Source organism: Manis javanica, chromosome 13 (assembly GCF_040802235.1).
Source record: "Manis javanica isolate MJ-LG chromosome 13, MJ_LKY, whole genome shotgun sequence".
NCBI classification, from domain to species: domain Eukaryota; kingdom Metazoa; phylum Chordata; class Mammalia; order Pholidota; family Manidae; genus Manis; species Manis javanica.
In genome coordinates, this window is record NC_133168.1 from 10,065,448 (window position 1) to 10,086,334 (window position 20,887).

At 34.4% G+C, this 20,887-nt stretch overlaps 1 protein-coding gene across 3 annotated transcripts in view; it reads left to right on the plus strand.

Annotated features, from left to right (window-relative positions):
• MMS22L (MMS22 like, DNA repair protein) overlaps positions 1-20,887 on the plus strand; it is a 116,920-nt gene that overhangs the window by 12,346 nt on the left and 83,687 nt on the right. For all 3 annotated transcript variants that reach the window (XM_073220936.1, XM_073220934.1, XM_073220935.1), the window contains exons 8-11: positions 716-846; positions 2,559-2,672; positions 8,628-8,804; positions 15,171-15,233. In XM_073220936.1, coding sequence (XP_073077037.1) covers positions 716-846; positions 2,559-2,672; positions 8,628-8,804; positions 15,171-15,233 — 485 coding nt within the window. The remainder of the gene's footprint in view (positions 1-715; positions 847-2,558; positions 2,673-8,627; positions 8,805-15,170; positions 15,234-20,887) is intronic.

A 20,887-nucleotide genomic window follows, 5' to 3' on the forward strand; every position in this document is an offset into this window, starting at 1 on the left:
CCATTAGGTTCCATTATCAATCTAGCAATATTCCGTAAATATTGCTTAGTTGTAACTTATTATTTATGTTATAAAGACATCCATTACCTAATACCTGCTTTCCAATGAATAAGTTAAAAAATGTATATGTGTATATGTATACATATGTACATATATACAAACATACAAAGATGTTCATGAATACATGATTTTGCTTATATGTGGCCTCTGTATTTCAAGTAATATTTGCTAGCAGCAATACCCAGGTGGACATAACTCTGATATAGATACCAATTTTGTTATCTGTTACCTTGGTTTGCTTTATTTCACACAACAGAACAATTGCACTTGGTTAGTTTATCAGTATTTGTTAAAAGAATAATGTTTTAAGGGTTTTATTGGTTAGAACTATTGGTGAAGATTTTCTAGTGTTGCCTTTTAATTTTTTTAAATGGTGTTGCACTGTTGCTTTTCAAGGATGGCCACATTAGGAAAAGAGAAGCCTACTAAATGGTATTTGGAACGATTGAAAATGTTTTTTTAGCTGATGTTTATCAGTGCTCATATAACAAAGAAATTGTCCTCAAGTTTATTATTTGCAAAAATTTTTGCTTTTAACTATATATGTCATAGTTTTATTACAAAGTTATTTGAAAGATGTATAGTCACTTTCCTCTTTCTAAATTAGTAAAACGTACTGTGGTTTTAAAAAGAATTTGTTTTATTACGTTTTTAGAACAAGTTGTATATAGCCATCAGTTTATGAATCTGGCAGGTGACAATTTAACCAATGTCAGCCTATTTGAAGAACATTGTGAAAATCTCCTTTGTGATTTAATAAACCTGTCACTCAGCAGGTATGATAAGGTAATGTTTTAAGAGTTTATTTGTATTTTCGGTACTTAATGTCCTGTGTGTGGTTTAATCTGTAAGAATTTAATCTAAAATGGTTTCTTTATTCCAATTTTATATTTACTATTATCTGGGAGTTGAATGGGAAAAGAACTTGATTTAAGTATTTTAAAATGGTCTGGAATTAGTGTTTTAGAGCTGGTTTTTTTATTTTAAAAAAAGTCTTTTCCATCCTTTCAAAAATAAAGAGGATGTTTATAATAACCAGAAATTTAACTTCTGTCTAAATAGGAAAGGCCAGCCCTTTAATAATCTGTTATATTTTTGTTACATAATAAATAAGTACTTAACTAAAATTAGTTGACAAATTTAGAGGGAGGTTTGTTTGCTTGTTTTCATAAAAGATCTAGAATTTTTGGAGAAATGACTTATTTTTACTAAATTATGCTTATGCAGACAACGATTTAAAGGTGCAACAGTACATGTTCATTTACAAGCAGTGGAAATTTTTAGATTAGTATCACTTATTTCAGATTACAAACGTAAACCTTGATAGTGGGAAATTGGGATTTATCATTTTTTAAGAATTTAGATTGTGTTTTATGTATTTATCATTAGTGCCTTTTAAATCTAGTCTCTATGTTTACAATTAAGGTTATTAGTATATTAACCAGATATGATATAGTAATATCTTAACAGTTATCTTTTATTGTGTATTATGTTAGAAATCTGTATGTAACATGTGAAGTAATGTATTACAAATTTCAGAAGTCTAGCTATGCTTGTAAATATAGTACATATTCTCTGTGTTATTTAGGGCCTTTGCGGATATGTTTGTTACAAAAATGCTCAACTTAAAACTGTTTAACCTTTATAATTCCTAATGTATTTATTCTGACTTGTAAAAATTTTTAGTCTGCCTTACACTGAGTCAAGATTTATTTTTTAGTCTTTTTATTAGAAGCCTTTTTATTGTGGTTGATGGATTAGTTGAAGATTAGGAAACTGGCCCTGAGGCCAAATCTAGTATATTGCCTGTTTTTTTTTTTTTTTTGAGAGGGCATCTCTCATATTTATTGATCAAATGGTTGTTAACAACAATAAAATTCTGTATAGGGGAGTCAATGCTCAATGCACAATCATTAATCCATCTCAAGCCTAATTCTCGTCAGTCTCCAATCTTCTGAAGCATAACGAACAAGTTCTTACATGGTGAACGAATTCTTACGTAGTGAGTAAGTTCTTATATGGTGAACAGTACAAGGGCAGTCATCACAGAAACTTTCGGTTTTGATCACGCATTATGAACTATATTGCCTGTTTTCATAAATAAAATCTTACTGGAACAGAGCCCCATCCCTTTTTTTAACCTCTTATCTGGGACTGATGTGGTACAGCAATGACAGAGTTGAATAGTTGTGACAAAGACTATGCTGCCAATAAGGCCTCAAGTATTTACTGTCTAGCCCTCAACAGAAAAAGCTACCTGAACATTGGACTAGATGATTAGAGCAGACATTTTTTAAAAGTTGAAAATTAATTCTGTACTTTTGGTTTTTAAATGGGAATTTATTTTGAAAGTTAGACATTGCGCATTTTTTAATATAATTGTATATAATTGAGCATAAATATTAAGGTCCCCTAAATCATTCTTTTAAAATATTTGGAGAGATATGTGGCATACATAATTCTCTCTTTTCAGTAACTCATTGTCATCCTTTCTGTAGGTCAGGCCTCCTGAAGCATTAGTGAGTCACCATTGCCCTTGTCCGTGCTTTAAAGAGTTGTGGGTTCTACTCATTCACCTTCTAGACTACAGAAGTAAATGGTCTCTTTCAGAAGTAAGTTGTAAAAAGGATGTGTTGTTATTGTTACTAACTCTTATATTACACTTATGCAGTGGTTTTGACCAAGAAAAATCTTGCAAAGTTCCTTCTTTATAATAAGGCAATAACCATCGAACAGAACACTGAGTACCAAATACCTACTATATTTCTAGCCCTAAATTAGTAATATGAAACATCTGGAAGTACAAAATTTGACTCTTTTTTCCTCAAGTTCTTTTTTTTGTTTTATCAAGAAACTTCTAAGTTAAAATATTTAATACCCTCTAGTAAGCCAGAAAACAATTTAGTCAGGAAGTGTAGCAGATTTCAGTTTGGGGAGAAATAAAACATAGGTTTCTATTAATCACCTTTATGGTTTCTTATTTCAAGGGGGGAGGAAGAAAAGCATGAAGGGGAAGCAAATTCCACCTCATTTGGAGCCACGTCTTTAGAATGGGGCTTTATTTTATTTCAAGTATTATGGGTTAGTAGAAAAAGAGAAGTATCCATAGCCAGAATACAAAAAATTCATTGTGAAGTGGTAATTAAAGTGATTTACATTACATGAAAAAGTACATTTGATTTTTTATAGGCTTTTGAATTTCCCAATTTTCCACAATTTGGGGATTGGGTGCCATCTAATTTACTAACAGCTCTGTATTTTTGCAGGTTTACAAGTATTACATTCACTTTGGGTTATTATTTTAGTAGTAAATATACTAAGTATAAATATAATGTATTTTTACTTAGTAAGAATTTTTTTCCTGGCATTTTAATGGGTTTGTCAGTAGTGTTCAACTTTCTACAGTGAAATTTAAATATTACTAAGGCTTAGCACTTTTTTGCTTTTGATTAGTTGCCCAGATGTTTTACTTCATTTTATTTATTTCATGGTAAATATCAACTTTTCCATTTTCTGAAAGCTTTACTTAATTGTTTAAGAATTTTAAATTTCTTTAGAATTGTTTTTATTTTACAAACTACAGTCTTGAAAGTGTAAACCACGTATAGTTAATGTAGGTATGTACATACTTGTTGTTTAGTATTTTTCTAGATTTTAAGAGAAAAGTGGGCATAATGTAAAATATAATGTTGGAGAAATTTGTATGGTAATATGTACTGTTTAACCCAAATAATTTTTGTTTTTCATTATATGTAGTAACCAGACTCATTTGTCTTAAAATATGAAAATCTAAGGTCAGATTTGTTTTTCTCTCTTGTACAAGGATTTTAAAATTTTGCAATGTAACAGCACTGACTTATACAATGCATGCAGTTTTCTTTTTACAAGAAGAAATTGTGTGTTTGTGTGTGTCTTTGTATGTGTGCATGCGCACACACACACTCTAACATTCTTTCAGAAATGAAGTATTTAGTTCCTTCTCCATGTTCCCTGCGCAACCCTCTCCCTGAAATGAGGGAGAGAAAACCTGAGGTTTAGGGTTTTCTCCCTGAGAAAGAGACATCTTCTGCAACCAGGTTAGTGTCCAAAGAACTAATCCTCTAAGGAAGTTTTCCAAAGGGAAAGGCAGTTCAGGGTTATTAAGTTATTTTCATACATTGACTGGGCTGCTGCTGACCTCTTTTTGAAGGCAACAGGATGCTGCTTCCCAGGGGGACAGGATAAGAAGCAATTAGAGAAACCTAGTAGTGGCTCAGGAGTGCTTCGGAATTCATACAGATTCTAAATTGTGTGGGAATTCCAAGAAGGAAAATAAAATGTTTTGATCAAGGAAATATTTTTATCCCAGAAAATATTCTGAGTGTTTGGCTAATACTGGATATACCTGTACAAGTGTTTTCCTAATAACCTAACATTCATTATCTAATAGACATAAAATTAATAGTTCTTGAGTGCCGTTCTTTATGTGCCAGAAAATAGAATGGGCGTAAGGTTTAGTAAACCTTTCCAGTAGCAGTCGCAATATGATAAAGCTGGGTTTCAAATGCAGATTTGTTTGGTACCATAGTCTATGTTTATTTCTACCACCTGATTATGTGAAAAAAGTACATGTTTAAGGAAGTTAGAAAAAGAAAATGAAGGAGTTGCTAAATAATCTACTCCCTTTTTGGGGAAAACAGGCCTAAATATATTTTATGTGCATTCGCATAATCCCAAAAGTGCCATGAATAAGGCAGGAGACCCCTGTGTTATGCCGTGTGCAACATAGTCAGTATGGCTTGTACACATTACATTTTAGCTGTCAAATATGAACTATGTATATATGTTGCCACTGTTGCGCATTACATATAAAATGTTACAAAAATTTTCTATAAAATAAAAACTTACCAATACCAAAAAAAAAAAAAAAGGATTGACAAAGCATGGGCCAAGGATTTTATGACCCACTAGTAACCCCACTTCTGGGAGTTAACCCTCAGTATATACCAGCAACAGTTCAGAAATACATATGCATCAGGCTCTTTATTGCAGCACTGCTTGTAAAAGCATTTTAGAAAACAAATAACCATACACTGGGAAGTGGTTAAACCATGGTATATCTGCACATTGAAGGAATGCATTTGTACAGTAGAATGAGGAAGATAACTGATAGTTGAGTAATTTCCAAAATGTATTATTAAATGAGGTTAAAAGTGCAAAAAAAAAAATACAGGATTCTACCTTTTGTGTAGCCAAATAGGAAAAATAAGGAAATATGTATATTTAGTTGTGCTCAAAGAAATACTGGAAAGATAAATCAGGAGCTGTTGAGATTGGTGGCTAAGAAAGGGAGATTGGTGAGAATGGAAGGGAAGGTTTTAAATGTGTTGTTCTGACTTTAGAACCATGTTAATCTTTCATGTGCTTCAGAAATAAACCAACTTGTGTGGAAGGGGGGTTAAATGGAATAATAAATAGAAACAATTGAACCTGACTACATTATAGGTCATTAACTTGGAGTGGGAGGCGACTAACTTAGGTAACTTGGAATGTACTATTTTAACTATGTACTAATGACAAATGAATTAGACAGAATTGTAAATAATGGACTGTTGTTAGACAGTTTGTCTTTTACAGTGTTATATATAGGTGACCAATTTTAATTCTATTTCTATTCTAGGACTGAGAAAATTAATAAATGTTTTGTGGGTAATTTGAGCCAGTTTTGTCACTGCTGGAAAATTGAGTTACAGATACAGAAAGGGAAAGCTAGAGTGACCAATAATATGTTGGGTTGTAGAATTTGAGGTTTTAATATGAAGTAGTGGTTTTTAAACATTAGAACTAGATCTAGATGTATGTGTGTATGTTTGCGTGTGTGTGTGTGTTTGTGTATGTGTACACATACATACATTATCTTATCCACTAGGTGAGCCTAGAAATGATGATATCTGAGTAACTAAGAAAATTGCAGCTATGTCTTGGTTTTGGAATTACTATTCTCTAGTTGAAGAAAGCAAAGCTTCTTTGGCAAATGACTCATTTCAGGCTGGGGCATGGAAAACAAAAAATGAACCAGGGACATTTTCACCAGAAACTAAGGAGGTGCTAAAAAAAACAATGAGCATGCGTCAAAAGGACACAAGTGCCAACATGAAGATATCTCAGATGCCAAACCTGGGATAATTGGACCAACAAAGTAAATGATAGCAAAGGATTATAATCTGCACAATAAGAATTTGTGAGCCCATACTGATAAAAATAAGTGAACAGATAAACAGAGAAAAGGAAACTCTTCCTAATAAAAATTGAAGCAATGATGGAATTAGAAAATCATCAGTTGACACCCCCATGTAGTCGTCTTGGCAAGAATCATCAATGGCTGCCAAAAGTATGATGAAAATGAACATAGCTTGTTAAGTAACTACAGAATATCTATTGGTTACAAAGAGAGCAGTAACTTTACAGTGCCGGAAATCAGGCAAATACTACCTTAACAAAGTCATCCAAGTTAACCAATAATAGGACAAATCTCTATTATATATTCTCAATATGATACACTTTGACAGAATAAAAAATAGTTTCTTTGGTCTTCCTGTCAAAAATGTATGATGTGAATCTAACAGTGAAGAAACATCAGTCATACCTAAATAACTGTCCTATACTCTTCAAAAATCTCAACATCATTAAATATCTTTTCTGAAAAACTTAAACAGATAAAAGAAACTGAAGAGACATGGCTGCAAAATGCAGCATCTTTTAAGAATGAGGTGAAACAAAGCTATTTTCAGTGAAAATTGAAATAAATTCCTTTCAAATAAGATGGAAGTAATCTTTAAAGATACATTTTAGGTGAAAGAAAAATGATGCTAGAGTGGGGGAGAGTCGGAATAGGAAAAAAAGGCAAAATTTTGTATAAATCAGTAATACAGCTAGTGGGATTAAAACAAAGATAGTACAGAGTAATACTGGCATATAAATTGGATAAGACATTTATATATAGTGTTTCAAGGTCCTTGTTTTGTCTAACAGAAGAGCAAAAATTTATATTAAGACCTTTGGATGTGTGCTGGTATTTCTAAGGTAATCAGTAAAAGAAGATAAAGGAGACAGTTTAACTTACAAGCTAGTAGAGGGGGGAAATTAAATAAATATTCAACCCAAAAGAAGGCAAGAGGGAGGTGTTGGTGGAAAAAATAGGAGTACAAATAGAAATACAGAATAAGGTGGCAGACTTAAAATTACGTCTATGATTACATTACATTAATTGCAGGTGGATTACTAAAGGCTCATTTAAAAGATGTACTTTCAAAACACTGTTTACAAGAGGTAATCTAAAACATGAAAGGCAGAAGGGTTCAGAATTGATAGACATGATTTAAGAAAAATAATGTATTAAACTAATATTGGAGAAAATTAGACTTTAAAACCAACCAAAGCCTTGAATCATTTCATATGGATAAAAGGTTCAGTATGCCAAAAAGATAAGACAAATTTACATTTTTGTATGCCTAATAACATGGTATTAAATGTAGAAAATGAGAATTGACAACTACAAGGAGAAATATACATATACTGAGAAATATTGAGATGTATTTCTAAACAAACCATAGGTGAAAGAAGATACAATGGGAATTATAAAATACTTTCAACTAAGTGACAACATACTACTACTAGTTATATATATATATACATATATACTACATATAAAGATGTAATTAGAGGGAAATTCATAATTTTAAATACAAATGAAAATGAATGAGCTAAGAATTTATCACAAAAGGTTAGGAAAGAAAATCCCTGAATACTAAACCAAAGAAAATAAAAGCAAATAAAACAAAAAATTTATGAAAGTGAAAATAACCAAGATGATCAAATCAATACCTAAGATCAAAACAGCCAAAAGTTGGTTTCTTCAGAAATGTCACTAAAATTGTATAATTTTTTTGAGATGATTACCAAAAAAAAGGGAACATGACTTCAGATTCTGCAGATACTAAAAAAAGTCAAGGTATTGTCAACAACTTTATGCTTATTAACTTGAATATTTCTATGAAATAGACAAATACCTACATAAAAATCTTATGAAAAGTCACAAACAGTTCAATAACAGTAAATTAGGTAAAAGATTTATCATATAGTCATGTATTGGAACACCAGTGAACTATTGCTTACTCAATATGGGTGAATCGCAGAAACATACTGAGGAAAAGACGCAAGTTACAAAAGAACAGAAACAAACCATGTAAGAACACAAACATGCATTAAAAAAAAAAGAGGGGAACTAAACAATGTGATTTTTTGTTTCTATACCTACGTGTCAAAGCTTAACAAAAACAGGAATGATTTATTAGAAAAGTCAAGATAATGGTTACCTGGGGAAGCTGTGATTGTGGGAACATTAGGATCTTTATGAAGTACTTATTAAGTTCAAATTCTTAACCTGGGTATTTGTATTATTTAAGTTTTGTATGTATGTTTTGTATTCTCTTTTGTGTGTATGCTTCATTATAAAAATGGAAAAGACTAAATCAAAGATGATTGGATTAGTGTCTTAACTGAATTGAGTATTACCTCTGTTTCTATAGTCCTTTTGGAATTCGTTGAATAAACTACTTAAAACACTCTTTGAAACACCAAGTGATGGAGGACGTCGTTCTGTGCCTGTAATCCGACCCAGGGATCCATTAGGTTTTAGCTGGTGGATTATTACTTGTGTAGCATCATTTTACCAGTTTGATCGCCATGGAGCACCAGATGAAATGGTAGGTATTTTTTAAACTTCTCAACTAATATGTATTTTTTGTAGACAAAATAGAAAGTAAATAAGCAAAAACACAACAAAAACCAGATTATAATCCTGCAGAGATAAATGCAACTTCTAAATCTAGAAGCTGTAGATCTTACTGTAACTGCATCTTGAAAAATTATAATATTTATTTTTATTGTTTGTTTAAGGAAAATCAACTTGTAGAAGACTTGGGTCTAGTCTGGGCTCTATACTAAGTAGCTGTTTGACATTAAGTAAATTATTTAAACCTTTCCGGGCCTCTGTTACCTCTTGCAGAAAAAGTGGGATTGGATTATTCAGAAGAGTCTAGCCCTAAAGTCTGTTAAGCTTGCCAAAGGTAAAGCATATGTCTTCAGATATGATTTCGTAGTCTTTCTGAATAATTTGACAAAAATTATTTCCCCAGAATAACAATTCTTTAGCGAAGCTTTTGCAAAGATATTTTCATCCATTAAACAGCCATGAGGTTTACTTCAAATAGAGATTTTAACTAGTGTATTAATTTCTTTCTATTAGAAACATTTTTTACATTGTTATTTAAAAAGTAGTATGAATAAAACCAGCTGGTAGGTAAATTTATTCGAAGCCCTACTTGTATATGATTTTTTCCATGTTCAGAAATGAATAGTATAGTATTATATTAGCCCATCAGTTTTATAAAGTAAACCCCTCAAATCTAGAAGCCAGTGTGTCTGTATTTTCAAAATTGGTTTTTTTCTGCAAGTGCTTCCCAAACACAGCCGATCATCAGGCCTAGCTGGAAGTTTTTAAAATTCACATTTCTAGGTCTCAACTCTATCCAGATTTAGTGATCTGGTTTGGAGTTTTGATATCCTTACTTTTTAATTTTTTAAAATGGTTCTTTGGTTCTCATTCTCTGTCATGTAGGGGAATCATTGCTTCATGAAACATGGCCCTTACAGACTTGACAGATTTTCCTCTTTTTGGAATATTGGACACAGTCAGCTCAGAAGTCATCCATGGAATCTCAGGGTCAGTTAGTACTGATATAGTGCCATAGAAAAAGAACTGACCCCAAGAGGTCCTTTAAATGATCCCCCTAATAATAAAAAAACCTTTAGGAGATCCCAGGGTAAAGTAAGTCAGAAAGTGCTCTGAGAAGTTCACCTACGGCTCCTATCAGGGTATTTAGGCATTCTACCAGTTTGTTGGGAGGGATCAATAAAATGAGCTGCTCACAAAGAAGGATTTATACCCTTTGTTCCTGTGCCTGAGTCTTTACCAAGCTGTTACATAATAATTAATAAACGTTAGCCAACTGCCATTACTACTACAGTAGCCCTTTTACTGTATTTTGTGGAGTTAATATGGTAATGTTTCACATCTCTTAATTAGAATACTAGACTAACATTAAAAGAACTCAAAACGTTATCTGAAATTCTAAGGTCTTTGCATTAGCATTTTTAACTTCAAACTCAATTCCTCTAAGAACATAACTTCCTATTTTAATCATGGTAATTAAGCACTTCTGAGTTCCTATTGAGTGGCTATCATAATAATAGTTGCTGATGATAGAATACACGTGAAACAAGATTGTACTGCCTCGTACTTTAAGGAACATACTCATTCAGGTTATTAATGCTTCTGAAACTGCCATTAACACTTACTTGAGTGAATGGTACATTTCAATAGGGGTTGCTATTGACCCCCACTCACTCGCAGTGTGGTAGGTAATCTAGCCACATTAATATGTATCATTACTATTACTATTGTAATGTTGAATTGTACTGGTACAACCACCCACAGTTGCACTGCTGAAATCACTCTTCTCTTTCAGAGATTGCCATAGGAGGTTATTGCTTTTATTACCTCTGAATCAAGATGGTAAATAAATTGTGTTTTTAAAATAGCTTAACCTAAGTCGTTTAATATCAATTTGCAGTTCCTGTGTAATTTTCTTTTGCTAAGATACACATATTTTTAAAAATCTTAATTCTTTAAATTATATAGAAGGTTTTAAGAGGAAAGAGCGCTAATGATATTTGAAAAAGAACCTTTCATATGACAAAATAATGGTATGTAATATATTTTTATAATAGACTTTGTCTTTATTCATGAGTCCTCAAAGAGTTTCAGATATTTCTGGACCTCTTAATGGCTTTTAAAGAAAAACCAGGCTTTTCAGTTAATAATAGTTTTCATTAGGGTTGACACCTTCAGCATATTTCATTTGCAAAGTGCTTAGTATCACACAGCGACTACTCAGCATTTGTCTCAGTAAAGTATTTTGAAATAGGTGAGAAGGTAGTATTATGTCCATTCCACAGGTAAAAGAAACTGAGATACATAGTTAAATGTCACCTTATTTTTACCATTTAGATAAACTTGACATTAGGGTCCTAAGGACAGCTTCTTACGAATAGGTCTTTGGTAGGGTAACCATGTGTACCAGTTTCCCAGTGAATGCTTATTATTCCCTCATCTCATCTGGTTAGTTTTCCTTTTTACTATCCCTCAGTTTTGTTTCTAAATCACATAATCATTCTAATCTATGAACATAAAGGCATATTGACTTATCTTTCAGGGAGATTATAACATAGGATTTTAATTTGGGTCCGGGACATACTTAGGTCAGAATTTTTTAAATTACCTGAATTATTTTTTCCTCCTTATGATGCATTGGTATAGCCAGCTATCATGGAGAGAATGGTTGTCAGTAAGCAGCTTAATTCCAGTGAAGAGAAATCTGGTGTGAGAGGCTGATATGAAGTAATAATTGTTAGTCATATGTTCTGCAGCAGAGAAATGTCTCTAGTCTGTGATAACCATAGAGATGTTTCAGTGTTTAAACGTAAAGTACAGTTTTTTCCCTGAAGGTTAATGTGAAAGTGTAAATAGGTTTCAGGTATGGTTAAATTTTTTTTTAAATTTTAAAGTATTTATAAATTGGACTTGTGTTACATCTGAATTTAAACAACGAAATTTGTCATTTGCTTAATATAGGCCTGTAAGGAAAATTTGGTATTTCACTTCTCATACTAGAGGCTTTAGATTTTCCTATATTTTGCTGTAATGCTTTTCTCTCAACCTAGATGAGAGTGTGTTATCCTTTTACAATCCCAGACATTTATTTTAAAAGCAAATACACTTTAAACAGAAAAATTACTTTTGTGCATCACAGGATGGTTTATCAGTGCTTTCCCTGCCTAGAACATAATGCGATCAGGCGAGCTACTGCTCACCTTTGCAGCATCTGAGATGGTGACTAGATAAAGGTGTTAAACGTAACCTTAAAATGAGAGTTGCACCAGATTTCCTAGTCCCCTGGAAGTGGGGGATGGGGATTGATTTTACATTTCTGGTGGAGCTTAAATGGGTTCCCTAGTTTTAAAGATGATTAGTTTAGGAATACACAACATAGCCCCAAATTAGTGATTTCGTATCTCCTTCCTATCAGTGGGATTAAGTTAGGTATAACTTAGTATGTAGAAAAAAATGCTGTGGCTGTTCAATGTTAAAGTTTTGCTGTGGACAAAATATCTGTATCCCCTTAATACATATCCTGCTGCTCATACTTGATTTGGGCATCATATAGTTGCCATTCTTTTCTCTGAATTATGGCTTATTTGTGTTCTAAATTATAGGCACAATACTGATTCAGAGAGTTGGAATTCTTTGCACAAGAATTGTAGTACTTGTCTATAATTTGTATGATTCAAATGCCATGATAGAACAGAAAAATTAAACTATACTCAGTAACACTATCAAATCTTATAAAGCTCAATACATCAATCCTGTCATGTTCCTTCTTATTTGGAACTAGTGGTGACATTTTCTTTGTAAGAATGATATAAAAGTAAATTACTAAAAGCTGAGGGAAGGCTTGTTAGAAAAACAAACTCAGTTACTGATAGCTTGGTATAGAAGGAACACTGGCTTTGGAGCCAGACCAATTCGGGTGTGATCAGTATTGTGATTTGTGTATACATGATCTTTCTGGGACTTAATTGTGTTACATATGAAATGGGAAAGATTTTTTGGTGGCAGTGGTAATGTAAAGACTCTTAACACAACATACATACAGTACTGATAGAACAAAATGGTCTCCTTTTTGAGAGAATTTTAGGGCCAAGTACCAAGTTTTAGGGCACGTCCTCAAGACTGCCCTCGTTTCTGACACCACTTGCAAGCTCAGGGATTCCCAAAACCATGTAATTTACTTGGACTCATAGAACTCGCTGAAAGCTGTTATACTCACGGTTGTAGTTTATATAACAGGAAAAAGATGAATTAAAATTAGACAAAGGAAGGGTCCAGGAGATATACCAGATACGGAGTTTCTCTTGTCTTCTCCCCGTGGAGTCAAGACATGTTAGTTTCCTGGCATCAGTGTGTGACAGGATGCAGGGAGTATTTCCAACCAGAGAAGCTTATCTAATAAAGCTGCAGTGTTTAGAGTTTTTATTGGAGAATCCACTACATAAGCTTGATGGATTGATTGACCACATCGTTGATCTCAGTGTTCAGGTCAATCGATATAGGATCCAAAGTCCCCAGCCTAAGTCACGTTGGTTTTTAGACATGTCCAGCCTTCACCTTTAATTCCAGTTATTAGAAATTACTAGGCTGTCCAATATGATGCGACATCCCCAGGCAATCCTAATCTCAAAGAAACTCCTATCGGGCGTAACATTCCAAGGGCCCAGTGATTATCTCCCACAAGCCAAGGGTAAAGGCCAGACCTGTTTGGGCAAGACCAGATTCTTAACCAGACATTCTCTCCTGATAAATGTTTTGCATCTACTTTATTTACATAAATGAATTTCGAAGAGTAATTTTGCTAAAATAACACTTATTGTATTAGTTATATATTGCTGTGAACAGAATTGGGCAGCTTGAAACAACAGGTATTACCTCCTAGAATTCCTAAGAGTCAGGCATCCAGTCGGAGCTTAGCTGGGTGGGGTGGTTCTGGCTCTGGGTATCTTGTGAGGTTGCAGTCAAGCGGGTCAGCCAGGGCTTCAGTCTCTGAAGACTCCACTGGGGCTGGAGGATTCACTTCCACTCTCTAATGTTGGCAGGAGGCTTCAGTTACTCAACACATGGGCCCCTATAGGCCTGTTCACAGTGCGGGTTTTCCATGAGTCGAGAAAGATGATCAAAGGAAGGGTCCTGGAGAAGTACCAGATAGGGAGTTTCTCTTGTCCTCTCCCCATTGAGAGGGAAGCCTCAGTGTCTCCTATTCTAATCTTAAAAGTAACATACTATCACTCCAATTAGTATTGGTATTCTCTGGGGACATACCAACCCTGGTGCAGTGTGGGAGGGGTTTAAATAAGTGTAAGACTCTCAGGAGGCAGGGATCATTGGGGGCCATCTTTGAGGCTGGATACTATAGTCACTATATACTTTAATTAAGGAAATATTTACTTAGTGATTTTATGCAACTAGCATCATATATGAACATTATCCTTCCATTTAAATTTACGAATGCTGAATGTGCTTTAGCCTTTAACCATTTGGGTTCATCCTTATGAACAACATACTGGTTGTAACAAGGATAGGAGGATATGGTGAGTCTCTGCTTTTATTCTTTAAGGCCTCTGGCTTTTTTTTTTTGAGGTCTTGCAGCTATTCTTGTACCTCTCCCCCCCTTTAGAAACTAGTTGTTATTTGCAGACACTTTCTTTGCTTCTAGATTGACCCAGGTATCCATATATGCAAACCTTACCAAGAACTGAGTATCAAATGAACTGAGTATCCTATGAAAAGATCCTCCACGCTTTCCTATTAGAAAAGTGGAATTGTTTACAGTGCTTAACCTTTGTGAGATATTTTGGCTTTGCGAAAGTCCTTTTTGGTTTTCTAGCTTACTGTGGGGAGTATTCCAGATACTTGAGGTTGCCAGATAAGTGACCACTGGCTAAATGAGGTTGCAATGTGCAAAACTTACTTCTGTATAAAATTTTTAGTTAACGTGTTTACTAGAGTAGTATGTCTTGAGTTTATTGTGCATCAAATGAAGGAAAAAAAATTTGGTGAATAAAGTGGAGAATAAGGAAGAATATTCAGGGCATTAAAAACATCAAAAAATTACATAAAATGCTTTTTTTTCTGTTAGATTGTTATTTGATAGCAATATTAAATATTTGTTAAAACATGTATAATTTTGTAAAAATAGCACTGTTTAATAAAATAACTGATAAGGTTTATAGTGGATTGGAATCATTACACATTTTTTCTACCATGCCCGTCAGCTATTTGCCAAAGTAATTTTAGACACCCAAGAAACTGTAATGTCTGATAATAGAGAAAATAGTTGTCCTTCATACTTAACTTGCTATATCATAATTTTGATGCAATATTTTCTCCTTTCTAGAGACAAATGAAATCAAATTGGAACTTTGTAGAAGAAGTGCTGAAAAAGTCTGTCAGTATTCAGGTATGCATGTAAGTGCAGCGATTGTGGGCTTTGCTAAATTTTCATGTTAACAGATTTTATGTATGAGAATCAAGCAAACTGTTAAAGTGATTTAAATAACAGACTTAGTTTAATTATTCAAAACTTGAGATAGGATTATCATTTTTTGATACCAAAGGGTCAACACACAGTAGTCCCTATTAGTGACTGCCCTTTGAAGATTTTTATTTTTAATGCTGAATTGCCAGATAAAGGACAAAGATAATTGTCCTTCTTGGTGACTTTGACAAAATGTATTCAAAGAAAGTAGTAGATGCTTCAGAACTGCAAGCCATTCCTTGACTGTATGATATCAAGTCTAGGAGACACGATGCGGGAGATAAGTCAGTGGCACTGGAAATTCGGTTACATCCTCATCACAGCAGGAAGGTGACTTGCCTTGCTGAGCAATTTGTCTTACAGGCTTGAATCATAGTCTAACTGATAAGGTCTAGTTTCTGATCCCTCATTTCATACCTTATCATTTTTCTTTCTGCAGAGCTGTTAATATAGTGCTTCATGGCCCAGAAGTCAAATCTGACCTCCTTTTAAAATAGTTTTAAATGTGTTGCTCATCACATCTCTAAACACATCACGTTGTAGTTCTGTAAAGTTTTGTGACCTAAATTATTTATGTAAGAGTTTAAGGGGAAATTTTAGAAAAGAGTATTTTCAAATTGGGGTAATAGATTACTTTTCTGTTTAGAAATAAGGATTGTTAAAACTTGAAGAGTAATAAAAAAGAAATGTGGTAGTACAATATTGATATATATGTATGTATATGTATATATGTAAAGTCATATAGTAGGACTTTATAGCCGTATCTTTGAAAACCACTTTAATGGCTTGAAATTTTCTTTTCCTTGTTAGCTCTATTTACTATACATTTTTTTAGACAAAATATGTAAGTACATTTACTTATAACATGAGGCTTCTAATTATGAGTTAAGAATTGTAGGTTAGAATGCTGAAGACCTCTGAACATAAGTTGTATCAGAAACTAAAGAGCTATTATTATCCTTTTAGTTATATCAGAAACAAAGAGCCATTACCCAACTTTTGTAAAAATTTGTTAATTTTTTTTCTATGTCATTTTATGTAGTTTTCTCTTTAGTTCTTTTTGAGAACATTTTGATTTGGTAACTCTAGAAGTTTCATACATGTTTATTTTACTTCAGGGACAGAGAATCTCTGAAAACTAGCCATTGTTATTTATATTAACTATGAATCCAATTTAATGCCTTGACATAGGTTAAAAGCTCTTAAACTTCCTTTCAGCTCTAACACTGAATATGAATTGATGATTTTTGGTCAGCTAGGTTTTTAATTGCAGAGTATTTCTTAGGAGGTCCTAAAGCTTCATGTGGATAAATACATTAATACCCATAATATATACCCATAATAGGAGAGAATTAGCGTATCTCCCTTCCACAGAAAAGTTGGTTTTTGACTAAAAGATCACAAACCCTCTTAAAACACTTAGTTGCATGAAAATAAAAATATTTTTTTCCTTTGGATATGACTCCCTGTAATTTTGACTTTAAATGAAGGAAACTCATTTGCTTGAAAACAAACTTAGTTGAAATGTCTTTCTCATGTGATAAAACTTACTCTGACACGGCATAGTATACCTCTACAATTTAACTAGTTTTATAATGGTGGCAGCTAAAGCTGTTTTAAAGATAAACGAGTAATTCTTGGAGGTAGGTAGGGTGACCATCCAGATTTGCCTGGCCTGGGGTTTTCCAGGATGTGAAACTTTCAGAGCTAACACCAGAAAGTCCTGAGCTAACTGGAAAAGTCAGTCACCTAGAGGTAGGGATAGTACAGCTAATTGAAGAAACCTTCTCTGTGGATTTAGGTCTAGCATAAAGTCAAAGTAATAGCTTTCCTATGAGAGAAGAGGTCATTTTATATATATAGAAAGAAGTAGCCCATTCTTTTTAGTAAATTTTCACTTTTGTCATGTCTTCATTACATCAAATTCGATTTTATAAATAGTATAGGGCTACTTGCTGGACTTCTTGGAACCAATTGTGGGTGCAGTAGGTGGTCATGAAGATTAAATGATATGTTTGGAGAGAGCTGTCAGTTTGATTATATCTGTTTCCCCCATTTAGGTAAATTAAAATCTGACCATGCTCATGTGCTTTGACTTGATCTCCAACAGTCAGAGTCCATTTGCAATATTTAAAAAAACATGTTCCACATATAGAGCAGTCTTCAAATAAAAGTGCCTGTTGGTTTTTTACTGAAGCAAATAATGTTCCAAATCTTTTTCTAGCCAGAAAAGATCTTTCAGAAACAGACACTGAATTTGTTAGTAAAGAGAGCATATATTGTTTAATTTTACTTATATAGGTGTAATTAGAAAAGTTAAGTATTTGCTTTAAATGTAGTTTTTTAGAGGTAATCCTATTTATTATTTGTGAATACAAACAACAAACATTTGTGCGGCCTTTGAAAAAGCAGTATAGTTTTTTATCTGAATAGGGAGACTTTTGTTTTATGCTACCTACTTTTTAAAGGCTCATTATTTTCTGACTGCACAGGAATAATATTCTAATAAAGGTCATGGAAGGGTATAAAAAGCAAGCCTAATTTTTTTTTAAATACTAATTTTCCTTTGTTAAAGAATTTGGGACAGTCCAATGCTAAAAACTACTCAGAATGTGATTAGATCTGAGTAGTGTGGGAAAATAATCCTCTAATTATGAATTCAAATTCCATGTTTCTTGGACAGGATCATGAGTTGGATATTGAAGTCTAATTCTCTTTTCCAATCCTAATAATAAATCCAATTAGACAGACTAACAGTTATAATTTAACTTGCAGAAACATTTTATTCCTCCTATGGTTTCTGATAGGTAGGTTAGCTATGCATAAAGAAATGAACCCACATTGTTAAATTGTAATTTTTAAAGAATAAGCTTAAAGAGTAAATATTTTTATTTTTAGTTCAATAAAAGACCTTGACATACAGAATATAGCAAAACTTAATATGCCTAAATTTGATATTTCAAAATAAAGATAGGAAGACATTCTTTTTTATTTTTTGATTAAAGTATCATTGATACATAATCTTACGATGGTTTCAGTTACACAAGACCGTGGTTCAATTTTCAATTTATCAAGTCCTCAGCCCCTCCGGTGTGGTCACTTGTCTAGCAACGTAGTAAAATGTTAGAGAGTCATCAAGTGAATTCTCCATGCTGTACTACTGGCCCAGTGACCTGCCTATATTGTGATTACACGTTATAGGGCCCCTTAATCCCCTTCTCCCTCCCCACCCACCCTCTCCAATCGCTCGCCTTTGGTAACCACTAGCCCCTGCCCGGTGTCTGTGAGTCCACCGGCTCCTGCGGGCAGTTCTCTGGCTGCTCCAGGGCGGAGAGCACTGTGTAACCCGTGCCCCTCTGAAGCCCCTCTGGCTGCTGGGGAGTCTTTCAAACTGCCTGCTTTGCTTTTGTCTCAGGGGGGCCGGTAGATGGTCCCTGTTCTCCACGGTACGGCTGGAAACTCCACCTCACGGAGCGTTCGCCTGCCTTTGTTGTGCAGCCCCACCAACACTAGAGCACCACGCAACGCTGGTCTGTGTTCCCGGAGCACATGTCCTGGGCTGGGTGTCCGGCGGTCTTAGGCTACTGCCCCCTCCCCGCTCTGTTCATCCTCCTCCCACCTGCGGGCTGGGGTTGGATTGCGGCTACGCCACGTTGCCCTTTGCTGTGAGGGCCTCTCTTCTAACCCCATATGGGAAATTCTAGTCATCCGCTCCTACCCCCTTGCCATCCCCACATTTTTAGTGGCCTGACTTTGAATGGCAAGCAGCTGTAGACTGTCTGCTTCTGTACTCATCAAAATTACTTATTTCAGAATTTCTTTTAAAGCACGATTCAACACATTCTCTGCCCCAGTCAGTCTAGCTAAAGATCTTGCCTCATACACTGAGAAAATAGGATCAGTCAGTTGAGAATTCCTTTTTCCACCTTCAAATCTCCCAACTTTGTACTTAGCCTCTCAGTCTGCTTTTCTGTTATATTGGGAATTGTTACTGTTTCTGTCAAAGGCTAATTCCTTTTCCTGTGCACTGGATCTTGTCTCTTCTTTCCCATTCAAGTACTTTATGGATCTTCACTTAAATATCTCTACTTCCTCACCTTCTGTTATCTCCTCAATCTGCCATAGTTAAGCTTCTGTGTCTGGCATCCCCCGAAGTACTTGTCAAGGCCATCAGTGACGACTTTGGTGTTAAATCTGAGAGTTCTTTTTTGTTCTCATTTTAACCTGTCAGTAGCATTCAACCCTGCAGACTCCTCTCCTTTTCTGAAATGTTTCTCTTCACTGCCATGATGTCTGGTTTCCTTCCTACTTCATTGGACGTTGGTTTTTACTTAAAGAATCTCCCCCTTTTTCGTGTTGTCTAAATGTTGGAAAAGCAAAGTTCTCTCAGTTATGGGTCCTTTTGTCTCTGCCATCTGTAGTCTTTCCTTGGTTCATCTTATCTCTTAGCTCTAAAAACCATCAACCAACAACCAAATTTATATCAACAGCTGTCAATTTCCCTTGAGCTTGTAGACCCATATGTCCAATTGTCTGCATAGCATCCCCACTTGGTTGCCCTGTGCCCTCTCCCATCTGTTCCTCCCCTAGTCTTTTTTGCTATTTCAGGAAATGGTTTCATCAACCCATTTTCTTAAGCCAAAACCTGGGAGTTTTCCTTAAGTACTCATCTTTCCCTCACACCTTAATACAGCTCACCAACAAATTCCGTTGCCTCTGTTTCCAAATTTATCTCTAAAGTTCTCTACTTATCTTTTCCTATAATTTCACAGGATTGCCTCCTAAGCTTTTGAGGTGGCAGGAGGAGAAGGTAGTAGAAAAAAGTAGATCCTTTAATCTAATCTGTGATGGAATAACCATGCATATTTGTTAAAAAGTGACACATCACTGAATCCTAGTCATTCAGCAATCCTTTTTTCAAAGCTTACTATATATATACACCATGTACCTTCAGATCTCCCAATGTGTCTGCTTTGACCTCCTTTCCTGTTCTGTCATTGTTTACCTTCTAAGTGGTCTTCCTTCTTCTGTTCTTATCCTTCTATATTCATTCTCTATGATTATATAGAGCGGTATTTTTGAAACAATCACATCATGTCATTCCTGTGCTTACAATCATCTACTGGCTTCCCAAAATATGTAACATAAAATCCATATTTCTTACCCAGATTTATAAAGCGTCAAATGAGATATGGGCCCTAACTATCTTTGACTTAATCCCATAATACCAAGCCTTCTGCTAATTCAGGAACTTTGTGTGTTTTATCTCTACCATGAATACTTTTCTTTCAGGTCTTTAAATGGTTGGCTCTTTTTCATTCAGGTCCGTTAGCGCCAGCCATCAAAAAGGCCTTTCCATTCATACAGTAATGATCCACATCCTGATACAGTCATGATCCACATCCTCTACTAGGTCTTTGTCACATTACACTGCTTTGTTTTTCACAGCAGTTTTAAAAATTTATCTTGTTTGTTTCAGGGTGTGCTATTTTCCCATTCCCCTCAAAAATGTAAGTTATCTTAGTACATTATACCATGTCTGACTTATTGATTGCTCTGTACCTACTACCTTAGAA